We start from the raw sequence: 15,483 nt of genomic DNA, 5'->3' as shown, positions 1-15,483 counted from the left end.
AAATTGAGACATTGTTATTTCAGTGACATTTTTGTTCAGTGGACTACCATGAGATTTTTGTAATTGAAAATATGTGCCTTGGGTCAATACAATTTTTATAAACATTAGAGCCTCTGCCTCACAGTTCTGAGGACCGGGGTTCAATCCCCGGCCCCGCCTGTGTGGAGTTTGCATGTTCTCCCCGTGCCTGCGTGGGTTTTCTCCGGGCTCTCCGGTTTCCTCCCACATCCCACAAACATGCATGGTAGGTTAATTGAAGACTCTAAATTGCCCGTAGGTGTCAATGTGAGTGCGAATGGTTGTTTGTTTGTATGTGCCCTGCGATTGGCTGGCAACCAGTTCAGGGTGTACCCCGCCTCCTGCCCAATGATAGCTGGGATAGGCTCCAGCACTCCCGCGACCCTAGTGAGGATAAGCGGCTCAGAAAATGGAAGGATGGATCTTCAGTATGATTAGTGGAAATAGGATGCACTTGATTGCAATTGAAATTGTTCTGGGGTTGAATGCATCGGATTCTTATGTCTTTTTTATTTTTAATACATTTGCATAATTTTTTTAACATTTAATTTTCAGTTTGACATAATGGCATATTGTGTGTTGAATTTTCAGGCAAAAAATTAATGTATTCCACTTTGGAATATGGTTGTAATGGAACAAAATGTGGAATAATTGAAGCGGTTTGAATGATTTCCGGAATTCAGTGTAGCTAAATTAGGTAGCTAATAATAAACAGTGTTAAATTAATACCTGTATGTGTTTTGTAAACTTTGTAATTACACCCTGTGCCAATGCAGTACAAAACATTTCACCGCAAATGGCAACCCTTTTCCTTCCAAGTTGACGAGTTAGATGTTGATGCATTCAATCAAATAGTGGAGCCAATTGTGTAGCATGTAAAAAACTCTTCAACTTCACAAACAAACTCAGTATTGATTCTTTACATATGTTTGTACATATTGATTTTCAGTTTGAATGCGTGCGTCTGCGCCCCCGCATGGTCTCGTGTGATGTGGTGGACCTGGCTGTCATGGGTTGTTTTAGCACATTTTTGCTCATATGGATTTAGTGTGGTTGTTACTCTGTGGGTGGCCATTGAGATGGTAACCACAGCAGCAAAAATAAATACAGACAATTAAAATAAGCACACATTTACCTCAGCCCTGGGTGAGGAGAAGAGGTCCGTCTTGGGTTTGACTGTCTTCCTAAAAGATAAAGAAAAAGATGCAAATATTCTTACAATGAACTCAAGAACACATTAAACATTTTGTCTAGTATGGAGTGCGATTTCAAAAGTGGAACAAACACTGTTTCTATTGATATGAACACTAGAATGTCCATGTGGGGGTGGGAGGCATGCATGAGAAGGGGAAGTAATGAGAGTCAAATTTTGCATAATTTCCTCTTGAAAGAGTCCCCCCTTACCACATGTTCTCCTGGCGAAACACGGCATGTGCTAATCATTAGACGGCTGAATGGTCATCGCAAATAAGGAAGTAAGCACAAATCCTGACACCTCTGTGGCTTATAAATGAACGATTGTTGACCTGAGTCATGACTCCCACGTTAGATTCATAACTTTTCAGTAGTGAACTTGGTGATAGGAAACAGGTCATTTGATACCATCACATTGTCTATTAAGTTGCGGTCGACAAATGTACATTGACTGAAACTGCAAAATGTATGTTAATGACAGAAGTCAAATACCTTGAATCTTCTGCCATTTTTAAAACAAATTGTCAAAATTACATATTACAATTTTTTTTGTTTTATTACAATTTCCAAGAGGAAATAAACATTCAAGTTTAAATGCACTTTACCTTTACAGGGTTTATACATAAATGTCATGTTTTTACTTTTGTACTTCATATGCACAAATAATTTATGTGCAAATCTTCAGGTGTTTTATTGCTTTAAAAATGTGACGTGATATACGACATTTTTTTTTTTTTTACATGGCATGAAAATAAATTATTTGTCTATTTCTATTTCTTATTGAATCGATATTAAAGCATTTAAATCAATATCGAATCGAATCGCAACCTGAAGAATCGAAATCGAAATAAAGGTTCTTAACAATGCCCTGCCCGAGAGGGCATACAGATCAATGAGGTCCGTGGACATATTTAAGTCAGCAGTGGTTTTTACCAGTTCATTCATTATTTAATAAGGATATAGGCTCCAGCACACCCGCGACCCTAGTGAGGATAAAGCGGTACAGAAAATGAATGGATGGATACCATTAACATTCAATGCTCCAGTCAAGCACGGATCACTGAGTCCTCTTCCGCATATAGACATCGCTATGGGAAACTGTGCACCGCTTTCAAAGGGGATGAAAGAAGCGGCTTTGATTGGTCAGAATTGAAGTCAGGCGTGGTGACACCCACATCAGTGCAGACGTCCCATTTTAAATGCGCTGGGTGTACACCGGTCCAAAAAATGACCAAAAACCATGTCAAGCCCGCCTCCTCACAGAGTTACGCCAAGCCCACCGCTGGATTTGCGCTAGTCACAAAAGAGCCCATAGTGTTTAATTGTTTTTCAAGGAGATACTGTGAACATGAATTCCTATAGGAACATTTTTTGGGAAATGCAAATAAAAATGGAGGTTGATGAGTTTAGAGGTTCCACTGTGAGCTAGATTCACAAAGGCTTTGGCCAATGTGATGATTTATAATAATAATAATAATAATAATGCATTCAATAAATTTTCTACAATTACTCAGAGGGTTAAATGCCTACTGTTCACATTTTTATGAATGGATTACATCTGACATCCACCACACATGTCCACGAAGCTCAGAATCTGTCTTCCTGTAACCCGATCAAATTCACCAAAATTGTGTTAGACCAGCGGTCTATCGACTGCGTGGACTAGGACGTGGTGCCAGCAGGCAGAAGTTTAGACTGACTTTCTGTTATCAGGTTATCACTGCGCCGGCCGCATGCCAAAGGGCATACCATTGCTGCACCGGTAAGACAAGTTTAGGACAGACAGGTCTGCCAAATTGGCAAACATACGCAGCAAGCTTTGGGCTTGCACAAAAATAAAAAAATATGCCAGTTTTCACGCTCCAATTCTAAAAGTGGTGCTTAACGAGATACATGGACAGAAGGGCTTACACTCTCCGGGTAGGGGGTCGCAGACGTCTGAGAGCTCGAGGCTGGTGGTGGCTGTCCTCCTCAGTCTGGTAGAAGAACATCCTGAGAACCTCGTCTAGCAGCAACCACGTCGGCAGACTCAAAAGCCTCTGCAGAAGAGAGATGAGGAATCTGATGGGAATGGGGGGAAAAGGAGGGTTGGGGGAGTCAAACGAGGTGGAAGGCGTGAAGCAGGAAAAGATGGAGGGCAAGAAAACATGGGTTGCGGCTAAACAAGCAAGGCGAGTAGGAGAAGACGACGTGGTGTGTGTTTTGGTTTTGTTTTTTTCTGGGCTGCACGCAACGTGTCAAAAGTCCCACAACTGCTGTCAGTCAGGCATGATGTGGGCACGGGGCAGGAGGAGAGAGAAGAGAAAGAGAGAGAAAAACAGGCGACGCCTACGTGCGCAGCTTCATCTGCAAACTGATGCTCCAGTAAACGTCCAAAGTCAGTGCGGCAACCACCTACAGCATCACTCAGCCCACTTATAGTGAAGGCGCACAAGTTAGGGCGAGCACAACAAGACTTCGCTTTGACTCAAACGCCATGATTACCTTCATGTACGCATTGAGCTCGGGAATTCGGCTTTCCGCGATCTCCCGCTTGTTGCCGATGAACACTTTACCTGGAGACACATGACCAGCACTTTAGACGAGAAAACTTAATTAATAAACATGCATTGTACATAAAAAACATACAGTAAAAAAAATTATTAAATAGAATGTAAAGGAAGTGAACAGTTTGTGCATCATGATTACATGCTTTTAATAAACTGTGTGGCTCCTTCTGGTATGCAAGGGGCAATATATGTGACATACATAATATAGGTTATATTATATATATATATATATATATATATATATATATATATATATATATATATATACAATATATATATATATATATATACACAATATATATATACACAATATATATATATACACAATATATATATATATATATATATACACAATATATATATACACACAATATATATATATATATATTGTATATATATATATATATTGTGTATATATATATATATATATATATATATTGTATATATATATATATATATATATATATTGTGTATATATATATGCATATATATATATACACAAATATATACATATATATATATATATATACACATATATATATACACATTATGTGTGTCACATATACTGCCCCTTGCATACCAGAAGGAGCCACACAGTTTATTAAAAGCATGTAATCATGAAACATTGCTTTTGTATAATTTTTTAAATCGTAAACATACTTTGTGGACACCCTATAGAGTGGACCCCCGCATACTCACAGTTCAGCACCCAAGAATTCACCCATTCGTGGATTTATTTCCAATTTTTTTTTTTTTTTTCCCCCAAAAATGTTTCTGTTATCATTTTTGTTTTTTCTTTTACGGGCAGGAACCAAACCCCTACACTCCGCTTGTTCGTGATTTATCCCTGCTTAATCAATATTTTTTTTGGGGGGGTGGGTTTAAAGTTTTTTTCAATGCAATTATAATGGCCGTCAATTAGCGATGAATTTTCGGTATTCGCGGTCCTTATCCCCCACGAATAGTGGGGTTGACTATATATTAAGTCCACATAATTGACAGAATTATAAACAACTAACAAGCTAATATGTTACCATGCCAAACAATGTATTTAACAGTTTCTCATATGAGGCCCAGAATAAGTTAAAGACAGTAATTTAAAGACTATACAACCCTTCTAAATTCAGAAAAGATGAGGCGGCACCGACTAAATCACTCCCAAGGCCATCTAATGCTGTTATTAAATCACATTAAGCCCACTCCTAATGACCCTCGGCCTTAATGTTCAGCTCACACTCAATCAATTCCTCCTCCTCCTCTCATTCCCGCCAAAGCAATAAATGACTCAGTCACTCTGTGACACGAGCTCGTTTCAATCGTATCAAATTGTCTTTTCTAACCTTGATCTTTGTAATGGCAGTCACTGGAAAACTTTGGATTCCATCAAAATGACTACACAAAAGAGAGTCTATGACTCGTTTGAAGTCATAGGAGAACATTTGTCTTTTATGCTGCCGCCTGACATCCCATCCACCCATGTCTCTCCCTCGGCTTCCCTTTCCATCTTGATGAGCTACGCAATTAAACCCATCCAGCAGATTCCTCCACGACAGATGCTAAAGTTTGGAGAAAAGTTGAACCCCCTGCTTCCCCCATTCAGTGAGTGAGACTGATTGAAATCATAATGTATTCCGTTTCTGCGAAAGATAAATGGTGATTGGGTAGAATACATTCAAAGAAGCACACTTTTAAAGGTTTTGCTACTTTTGAATTCCCAAAAAAGGTGCAATCATATCCCGAATGTAAAAATCAATAATGGGCTGAAATGATGAATATGAGTCATGTTCGATTCAAACCAACGCTGGTGAATAAACCGGCAAAATTGAAATTAGCGTTTGAATCCATTTCTAAGCACGAAAACTCATCAAAAATCATTTAGGGTGAAAGAAATAAGACTTATAGCTCAGATTAGTTAACAGCACAACTGTTTTTTAACATTAAACTTGCTGTCCAATGAATAGGACATACTGTCAAAATTTTTATCTGAAATCTTTTTTTAGCCATCCATCCATTTTCTGAGCCGCTTATCCTCACAAGGGTTGCGGGAGTGAGTGTTGGAGCCTATCCCAGCTATCTTCGGGCAGGAGGCGGGGGTACACCCTGAACTGGTTGCCAGCCAATCGCAGGGCACACACATACAAACAACCATTCGCACACACATTCATACTTACGGGCAGTTTAGAGTCTTCAATTAACCTACCATGCATGGTTTTTTTTGGGATGTGGGAGGAAACCGGAGTGCCCGGGAAAACCCACCCAGGCACGGGGAGAACATGCAAACTCCACACAGGTGGTGCTGGGGATTGAACCCCGGTCCTCAGAACTGTGAGGCAGACGCTCTCACCAGTAGTCCACTGTGCCACCCCATTTTTAAAAATGTCTTTGTATTTTGGATCAAATTAAAATGCTAAATTTGGAGATTTTTCACTGGACAGCAACGCTATCACAATAGTCATGCTAATGCTAATTAGCGATGTTAAACCCGCCTAAGGCTAAAAATAGTCAGGCACTCTGCAAAGGGAGACATTTTTCTGGATGCATTGTCGACATTTTAGTTTAGAACAAAAAACATCAGTATAATGATGCGAGTTAAACTTTTCTAGACCACAGTAGCTTCCTCAAGCTAGCAGGCTAACCAAAATGTGATGGCTAGTAATTGCAAGCTCAAAGTTATTCAACCTTTTATGCTAAGTAGCAGGCCCAAAATTGACTCATGTCACACGTGGATGGATGGATGGATGCAGCATTTCAGCACCAAGCCACAGAATTACAATTGTCAATTAAATGTACTGGTGTGGGGCATGATAAAAATTCAATTACCCTAAGAACCGTGTTTTAGGGATGTGGGAGGAAGCCGGACTACTCGCCCACATCTACGGTTTGCGAATTACACGTGCTGAACACTAAACCACAGTACTGCCAACCACTTGCTTTTAGTGACCAAAAAAAAAAAAACAAGTATTTCCTTTTAACACCAGCAACAGCTATAAACTAACCTGACTTGTTAATGTACAGACATTGTCTCGTTCTGACTGTGATCACAGTGTCTCCATTGCACTTAATCTAGTTTAACAACAGGCCAATAGCTTGCTCGCGGGATTATTATTTTTGGTGTTTCATATTTAGTTGCAACACGTTGAACCACTGTTCTATACATTGGGGTTTTGTCAATCAGTTCAAGGACAGGAAGTCAGCTATGGGCAGCTGAGCGACTCTGTGGTAGTGCCATGGCGTGGGCGTGTATAGCTGCCAATGAAACTGGTTCCCTTATATTTGTTGTTGCTGTGACTGCTGACAGAAGCAGCAGGATGCATTCTGGAGTGTTTCAGGAAATATTAGCTGCTCATGTTCGGCCATGTTGGACAACGCTTCACAGTGCAGATGGACAATTACCCGAAGAATACTGCAAAAGCAACCAAAGAGTTTTATAAGGCAAAGAAGTGGGATGTTTTGCAATGGCCAAGTCAATTACCTGCCTGGCCTGGTAGAGCATCACTAGGGATGAAATCCAGCGTCTGGTGATGTTTATGCGTTTCAGACTTCAGGCTGTAACTGACCGCAAAGGATTTGCAACCAAGTATTAAAAAGGGAAAGTTTGATTTATGATTGCTAATTTGTCCCATTACTTTTGGTCCTTTAAAAGTAGGAGCCACATACAGTATACGCAAATTGTTGCAATTCCACCATGCACCTGATTTGGATGTACACTAAACACCCTTAAATTAAAGCTTAAAGCCCGCAGTTAGAGCACATCCTGTTCATTGCATTTCAAGTCCACTGTGGTCGTGTTCAGAGCCAAAAAGATGAGAATTGCGTCACCGTCCCAATATTTATGGACCTGACTGTACATTTATGCAAAATCCTTCTGACAGAAAGCCGTATGTATGTCTGAATAAAATAAGTAAACTGCACTTCTGGACTGCAACCAGAGGTGGCAAAACCACTCAAACGCTGTACTTATGTAGAAGTACAGATACTGGTAAAAGTAGAAGTACTGATTCAACTCTTGTACCTAAACTAAAAAAAGTACAGACTGAAATGTACTTAAGTGCAAAAGTAAAAATCAGTCAAATTTATACAACACCAGCTTGGATAACTTGGCACAGCAACAAAAAACTTCTCTGCCCACAAAAAAGTTTCCCTCTTTTATTCACTTACATAGTGCTCTTACTGAGAAGGAAAACACATTAAATATTTGACAGGAAGCTTGCATTGGCTTGACTTTTATGCTATCACAACATGTGTCCATAGTTTTGCTGATAATTAAAAAAAAAAAAAATCACCACACTTATTTTTTAATGCTAGAAGCGAGCAAAGTAAGAGGTAGGAAGTACTGATGGCTGTTTTCAAATGAAGGGAGTAAAAGTAAGAAGTCATCAAAAAAATAATGTATCAAGTAGAGACAATTGATAGATCTCCTTAAGTACAGTAGCTCATGTAGTTCTTGTCGTTGCTTCCCACCACTGACTGTGTCTACTATACAATAAGACTTCACAACACAGTCAGGTTATGAGCTAACGAGTCAGTTATGGCAAAAGCAGAACAGTGATTTACTTTAGTAACCACAATTGCTGATGAAATACAAATGTCTGAAACGCCAACACTCATGTTTGTCTCCATTCCAAGCGCGTTTATTGCTGTCGTTCTACTCTTGGTGCGAACCGTTTAACGGCATCCCGTGGAGCAATCAAGCGCCACATAGATACTCGCAAGCAGGTGAGCTCCATCTCCAGCAGCCCGCAATCAAAGGCCAAATTGTTTCATAAGCTACTTTGTGTACACAGCAGGCACAAAAACAAAAAAAAACTTTCTAACTCCTAGAATGAATAAGTCATTTAGCGCTAGATCTAGCTACAACCGGGACTGAGAGAGACTCTCAAAAGGTACCTGGAAGTGAGGGCAACCTGCAGGTGTTGGGACCAGGTTTGTCTGGGTCCTCCGGAGAATATCTGGACTCCAGGATCTGGTGCAGGCTGAAAAACTCACGGTAGCGCCTGTAGATCAGATACTTGCTCCATCCTTTGGTTTTCACCTCAATGACAAATCTCTGCCAGAGTGGGTGGAAACCAAAAAAAAGTCTTGGTCATAGTGAAATGTTCACAACCTGCTTATTATTGTGTTTTTTTTTTTAAACTTACAAAATAGTCAATGAAGCCTTTCTTTTCCTCAATATCCGCAATGGTGGCACTGATGGGGACATTATTAGGCAGCTGGTCAAAGTCACTAGGTAACAGGAAACACTTCATGTTAGAATCAATGAAAGTACAGTATACCATTCCATGTAACACTATGAAAATATGAAACACGCATAACATGCACATAAAGTATATTTTTCTTTTTTGTATTTATTATATTTTATCATTGTACTAATTTGTATACTTTAGGGGAAATTCAATTAAATGAAATAGAAATGTAACAAGAAATAAAATTCAATAAAAAAAAATTGACATCCAATGCACAATATAACAACGCTCTCAGGCAGAAACATCTTACTATGTCCAAATTTGGTCAATGAAATATTTTTTCACAATTCAATGCGATTAGTCATTCCCAATGTGGGTGTCATAAATTATTAATCAGTCTTAAGTGATCAAATAGCTTTGTCTCTTTAACGATTCAGTGTTTAATAACTCAAAAAACATGCCTTTTTCTTTTTTAAATAACGGTTGAGGAGATGCAAAGATTTTGTCTCACAATAACTCTAATATGAATTCAATAAAATAATCAAAATTGTATAAAATTATTAATTACAATGTATGCATATGCATTTAAGCGTTTTATATGTATTTTGTATGTTCTATTAAGGAAAAAAATAAAAATGTCAACAATTTAACGTAACTTTAAATTCAATTTAACAATTATTTGAGACGTTATAGCTAAAACAAAACCCATAACAGCTAATAAAAACTAAAAATGGATACAAAAGACAAAAACACATCAATACTGTTAATATTTAAATAAATTACCAAAGACATGACGTGTGTTTATGCGTTTTTAGTAACTCAGCTATTTTACTGCCAACTTCTATTTCGTTACATAGAACTATCGTTAGTTACGGTTTGCCTATTCTAATATAAATTAAAGTCAGTTCTTTCATTATTTGAAGTAATATTTGGTTATAATTATGTATATTTTAATTAGGTGTGGTTTCCCCTTTCTATGTAAAAAAAAAAAAAACACCCCAAAAAAATCTAGAACACAAGTGTGCTCCTGTACCCCAACCAGTGAAAGTAACACATTTGTAAACTCACTCACCTCTCCGAACGTAGCTGCTGTGGTAGCGCCATGGCCGAAGGCGTCAGACGGAGTAGAAAGCAAACAAAATAGTTTCAAAAAATAGTGTGAATAACTGTGCAATGGAAAGAACCATCAGGAAGTAGGAGTTCCCGCTAATGATCTTCCGCATGCATGACTAGGGGCAGAAGAGAGAGAGGATGGCAACCAGGAAGTGTTAGGTGGTACTACTCCTTCCATATAAAGAAGAAGGGAAAAAAGGAACTTTTAGTAAACTAATACGACAACTAGGCGGCACGGTGGCCGACTGGTTAGAGCGTCAGCCTCACAGTTCTGAGGTGCGGGGTTCAATCCCCGTCCCCGCCTGTGTGGAGTTTGCATGTTCTCCCCGTGCCTGCGTGGGTTTTCTCCGGGCACTCCGGTTTCCTCCCACATCCCAAAAACATGCATGAATTGGAGACTCTAAATTGCCCGTAGGCATGACTGTGAGTGCGAATGGTTGTTTGTTCCTATGTGCCCTGCGATTGGCTGGCAACCAGTTCAGGGTGTACCCCGCCTCCTGCCCGATGACAGCTGGGATAGGCTCCAGCACCCCCGCGACCCTAGTGAGGAGAACCGGCTTAGAAAATGGATGGATGGATGGAATACGACAACTAATAAAACATGAATGTGCTTTGAGTTAAATGTTTATACGCTGATTAGAAACATACTAAATTCAACTACGCTTATCAGGCTTATACTGTCGAAAGAAAAAAAACTAGGCCTGTATACACACTAAACATTTGCAATAATTTGATGGAGATGTGCATACATGTAGTTTAAGTAGCCTATTTTAAGTAGAGTGGTAATATGTAACATCATTATCCAAACAAAATTCAATCGTTTTTGTATTTAATGTTTACTATAATTTTTACTATTATAAAGGGAAAAGTGAGCAAATCAATCCTCAAAAAGCTCATAAAAATAGTTTATGTACAGAGTACCTTAAGTCAGTGGTTCTCAAACCTTTTACTCATGTACCACTTTAAAAAAAATAAAATTAATTCTCCAAGTACCACCACAATCACAAACATTAAAATGCAGCAGCGTAGTCAGCCCAAGTGTTCATAACGAGGCAGAGGATTATTCCACAAAAACACATTGAATTGAAAACGAATGCTTTCAATAATTCAATGAAAATGTAGACCACATAAGTTAGATAAAAATCCTACCTAAATTAATGTTTTTAAACAAACAGTTATAAAAGATTAAATGCAAATGTATTGTCCTTAAAAGTTAAAAACAACTGAACTGTACTTGAAGATTCTGCTGTACTGGATCAAATTAAAAAGTGTAAGCCAAAGAACAAATAACACTATGCACAGTTTGAACATTTAATTCAGAGATTTTTGCGCACCAATGGAGCACAGGTGTCAAGGCACTAGGGCGAGATCCGGCACACAATATCATTTTATGTGGCCTGCTAAAACATATCATGTGTGTCTACTTCATGTTTCTTTCAGAAATCTGTATGCGAATTGCAAATTCTCTTCACTTTTACTAAATTGTTTAAAAGTTAAACATACTATTTTTCTTGATGCCTCATTTCAAAACTAGTTATTCATAAATTTGCAGCGTACAGTTAACCCCTGCTATTCTTCTTAATATTATTATTCTTATATTATTCTGAGTATAGGGATGGAGCCCTGCTGTGAGTAGTGAAAACCTGCAAATAATTGACGCACCCGCTAAAGGTTTGTAATCGCGTATAGGTGATACAAGATGGCAGCAAAGCACTTAAAACAGAGAGGATCATAAAGCATCAACACCATTCGTGTAGCATGTACACGATCATGAACTTCTTTTACATTAACAACTGTATTCAGTACGTACTGTAAATAATTCAAAACAAACAAGCCAGCTTCGCATGAGGCTCATCAATGGTATTAGCTAGAATACTAGCCTAAATAACCATCTAGCACAAACTGCTATGAAAAACTGAATATCGGTGTGTGTGCACCCCGTTTAAAATGTGAGAGAAATGCTACGTTGTTGTGAATTACAAACACATTTTTGGCATTGAATCAGAAGAAGAGAAGTGAACACGTCCAACAAATTCATTTTCTAAAGGCTGGCAGACGCTGGTAGCTGTGGATAACTAATGAGTTTTCAAGTCTATTCATTGTCAAGGACAGATGGGCCTCTGCAGCTTATTTGTCCAAGTGAAATAAAAATAAGTGAAACACAATGAGCACATTCACGCGGGAGCTGTTGACGACGTCACACACATCACCAGGCCCCGCCTCTTAAAGTTACATGCATGTATCTAACACGTAGACACTACAATACATACTGATGCTTTTTTTGTGAGTCTTCAAATAAGTATATAATCAGAGGTGGTTTCTGGAACGTGCGTTATGTGCTTCCGCACAGGTCGGCAACGTGCTCCACAATGAAAGAAACGTGACTGGATTTCTACTAATCATGTGGCGTATGGCTGGAGAATTTGCGCCCCCTTGTGGAGCCCCACTTTTTTAGAAGAACTGCATGGTAGGGAGCAGAAATAGATTATGCAATAGGGGCACGAAAGGAGGGTTTTCACACAGGGTGCCATTCAAGCGAGGACCGTCACTGTTTACTATGTGTTTAAAATTTTTATTTTAATAAGTTTAAATGTGTTTAAAGTGTGTCAGATGGGCAAAATTATTTCTTAAATGTTATTTATTTATTTATTTTTTTAAATGGTCTTTCAATATCACAGATTTATTTATTTTAATTTATTTATCCAATGCGATGAAGGGGGATTGTGTATCTTTAGTTATTATTTGGAAGTTTGTCACTTATCATTGAATAAAACTTGTATGTCCGATTTGCTGTATCATTACATAATAAAAGGCTGGCTGCGTAACAGGCCAAACAGCGAACAACTTGGTGGATTCCTTTTTAACACGCGCCCACGTCCGCCCTCACATGCAAAAGCCTTAGCGTGCACGCTAAATATACCGACGTTAGCGCTCGTGCATATTTGGCAAACAGTGGGGGCCTTCCGTCTCCCACTCAAGCTGCTTAGTTAGCGTCAGCTGCTAATGAGTCAATTACAGTAAAGGCTTTTGTTTGTTTGCTTCTGCTGCAATAACAGCATTGACATAAAAAAACGATGGAAAATGGATTTGCCTGATGGATTGGTTTTGTGGTATAGTTGTGTTATTTAAAAAAATAAGATAAAATTTAATTTGAATAATTCCTTGTTTTTAATTCCATTTTTAAATACTACAATCTATTATACGGGGTGTCCATAAAGTCTGGAAACATTGGCAAAAATCAAGAAATGACATTTTGAAAAACATTTTATTTATCTGGAAAATTAACAAATAACATCAATATAATTTCCAACATTTGTGATGCAAATCTTGGCGCACTTTGATTCATGTGAGTTGTGAACTTGATGCAATAATTCCAAATTGCTGTTAATGTGTCCAGCTAAGGAATAAAATGTTGATTTAAAGACTTTGTTATTTCTAAAATAAATCTAGAGGATTGCCTTCAGGATCTACCTAATTAAACTTTACATTATTATTATTATTTTTTTTAATGTTATTATCATTTGTTACTTGTTTGCCTAGCTTGTTTTTGGTATTGTTTGGTTCTTTTGTCTACACCAATTTATAATTAGGATGTACAGGTATATGTCTCTTATTATTATAATGTCGCTGTCCATTATTATTATAAGTAGTAGTATCATTAGTATTATTATCATAGATGCAGAAAAGATATATAGCTTAACTGTTTAAAGCTGCCAACCGATCGACGGACAGCGGCGTGTCAAGCGCCACCCTTCGCAGGCAGCTTGACACGCTCAATAAAGGAAAAGTGGGACAGTTCGGACCGGACATTTTGGGACTATTTACAATCAAAACATTCAAATTCATACTGCACCAAACTGAACCGGACCACATGGTGAAAACAAGGTTTACAATGGCACCTTAATCTGGATTTGAAAATTGAATGGCACAGTTGTAAAATTGTAATTATTAGGTACAAACTAATTCACTAAGCAACTAACAAATGGTGATCAAAACATAAGACGGAGTTAACCTTGTACCTTGTATTTGTTGCCATGGAATTCTGTGCCGTTCTCACAACTGACCTTGTACCTTATGTTTTTCCTCTGGGTGTCCATTCCTCCAGCTGACAGGATGGTGATGACGGACCTGTTGAAAGCAGAGGAGATCAAGAAAGCTCTTGATGCCTTTGCAGGTTGGACTGGTGTACAATACTGTACTTCTCAGTAGCAAGATACCTACAGTGCTGTCAAAAAGTATTTGCCCTCTTCCTTATTTCAGATTTGTATTTTGTTTTATTCATCACACTTAATGTTTCAGGTCATGAAGCCAATTTCAACGTCTCCCAAAGACAATCAAAGTAAATGAGGATTTATATTGATTTATTGAGATATTTATTAAGGTGGGGGAATCTGGCCCTCTGTGAAAAAGTAATTGGCCCCTTAACCTAATAACTGGTTGTTCCCCCCTTGGCAGCAATAACTGATATCAAGCATTTGTGATAATTGATCACAAGTTTTTTGCATCCCTTTGGAGGAATTTTGTCCCATTCTTCTTTTCAAATTTGCTTTAACGGTGTCATATTAGAGGGTTTTCAAGATTTAACTCATACAACAGCATCTTAATTAGATTTAAGTCCGGACTGTTCCCCCCTACCTGATAAATCATCATTTAGAAACTGCATTTTGTGTTTACTTGGGTTGTTTTGGTGAAATATTTAAAATTGGTTTGATGATATAAATCAGTGATTCTAAAAGTGTGATACATACACCACTTGTGGTATTCAGGATCCCTCTAGTGGTACATGAAAGAATCACTTCCTATGTACAATTCTGTTGTGTTTTAACAATTCAAGTCAATACGTTTGCATTTAACTTTAAAGAACATTTTAAACATTTCTTTAGGTACAATTTATATTTAACTTAAATGTGCAATATATTTTAATTGAATCATTATTTAAGTACAGTTTTTTTTATTGTCCTATATTTAACCACAGTGTTAATGGTCAAATTGTGCAATAATATAAAATACACTGTTTAGGAATAAAACTGTCTCATTTTTGATGGCCTACAAAGCTACTGTATTTTAATACTGGTCATCATGGCGGTACTTCGAGAAGCAAATATTTTTTTTAGGCGGTACTACTTGGTGTAAAAACTTTTGAGAACCACTGATCTAAAACATTCAAATGTCATATATATGCAAAAAAAAAAAAAGTGAAATTCAGACGGGGGAAAATACTTTTTTACGGCCCTGATTGGTGTTTGTTGGGCTGGAGCTTACAGAAAGTGTTTGGGAAAAGCCGGTATCAAAGCGGGGTAACACACATACTGATTTTATACATCTTGAATTATTAAAATTTTAAGGACCCCACTTATGACGAATGAAGTGTATTCTTCCTGCTCTTGTAATGTATAGCGTAACCGAGATAGTTGTGGATCGCTTGA

General features: G+C 38.0%; 2 protein-coding genes across 3 annotated transcripts in view; one reads left to right on the top strand and one right to left on the bottom strand.

Moving 5' to 3' along the window:
* The window catches only part of ncf4 (neutrophil cytosolic factor 4), a 26,929-nt gene extending 16,655 nt beyond the window's left edge, over positions 1 to 10,274 (bottom strand). For both annotated transcript variants that reach the window (XM_061770728.1, XM_061770729.1), the window contains exons 1-6: positions 10,017 to 10,274; positions 8,900 to 8,984; positions 8,649 to 8,808; positions 3,697 to 3,767; positions 3,124 to 3,251; positions 1,154 to 1,202 (exon numbers count right to left, since the gene is read on the bottom strand). In XM_061770728.1, coding sequence (XP_061626712.1) covers positions 1,154 to 1,202; positions 3,124 to 3,251; positions 3,697 to 3,767; positions 8,649 to 8,808; positions 8,900 to 8,984; positions 10,017 to 10,048 — 525 coding nt within the window. In that variant the 5' untranslated portion in view covers positions 10,049 to 10,274. The remainder of the gene's footprint in view (positions 1 to 1,153; positions 1,203 to 3,123; positions 3,252 to 3,696; positions 3,768 to 8,648; positions 8,809 to 8,899; positions 8,985 to 10,016) is intronic.
* pvalb7 (parvalbumin 7) overlaps positions 1 to 15,483 on the top strand; it is a 22,316-nt gene that overhangs the window by 4,401 nt on the left and 2,432 nt on the right. Inside the window, exon 2 of the mRNA XM_061770730.1 lies at positions 14,163 to 14,231. Within this exon, the coding sequence (XP_061626714.1) occupies positions 14,163 to 14,231 (69 nt within the window). The remainder of the gene's footprint in view (positions 1 to 14,162; positions 14,232 to 15,483) is intronic.

This window comes from Phyllopteryx taeniolatus, chromosome 4, assembly GCF_024500385.1.
Source record: "Phyllopteryx taeniolatus isolate TA_2022b chromosome 4, UOR_Ptae_1.2, whole genome shotgun sequence".
NCBI lineage: Eukaryota > Metazoa > Chordata > Actinopteri > Syngnathiformes > Syngnathidae > Phyllopteryx > Phyllopteryx taeniolatus.
Note: the sequence above shows the minus strand (reverse complement) of the source record. Positions and strands in the feature narration are given on the sequence as shown.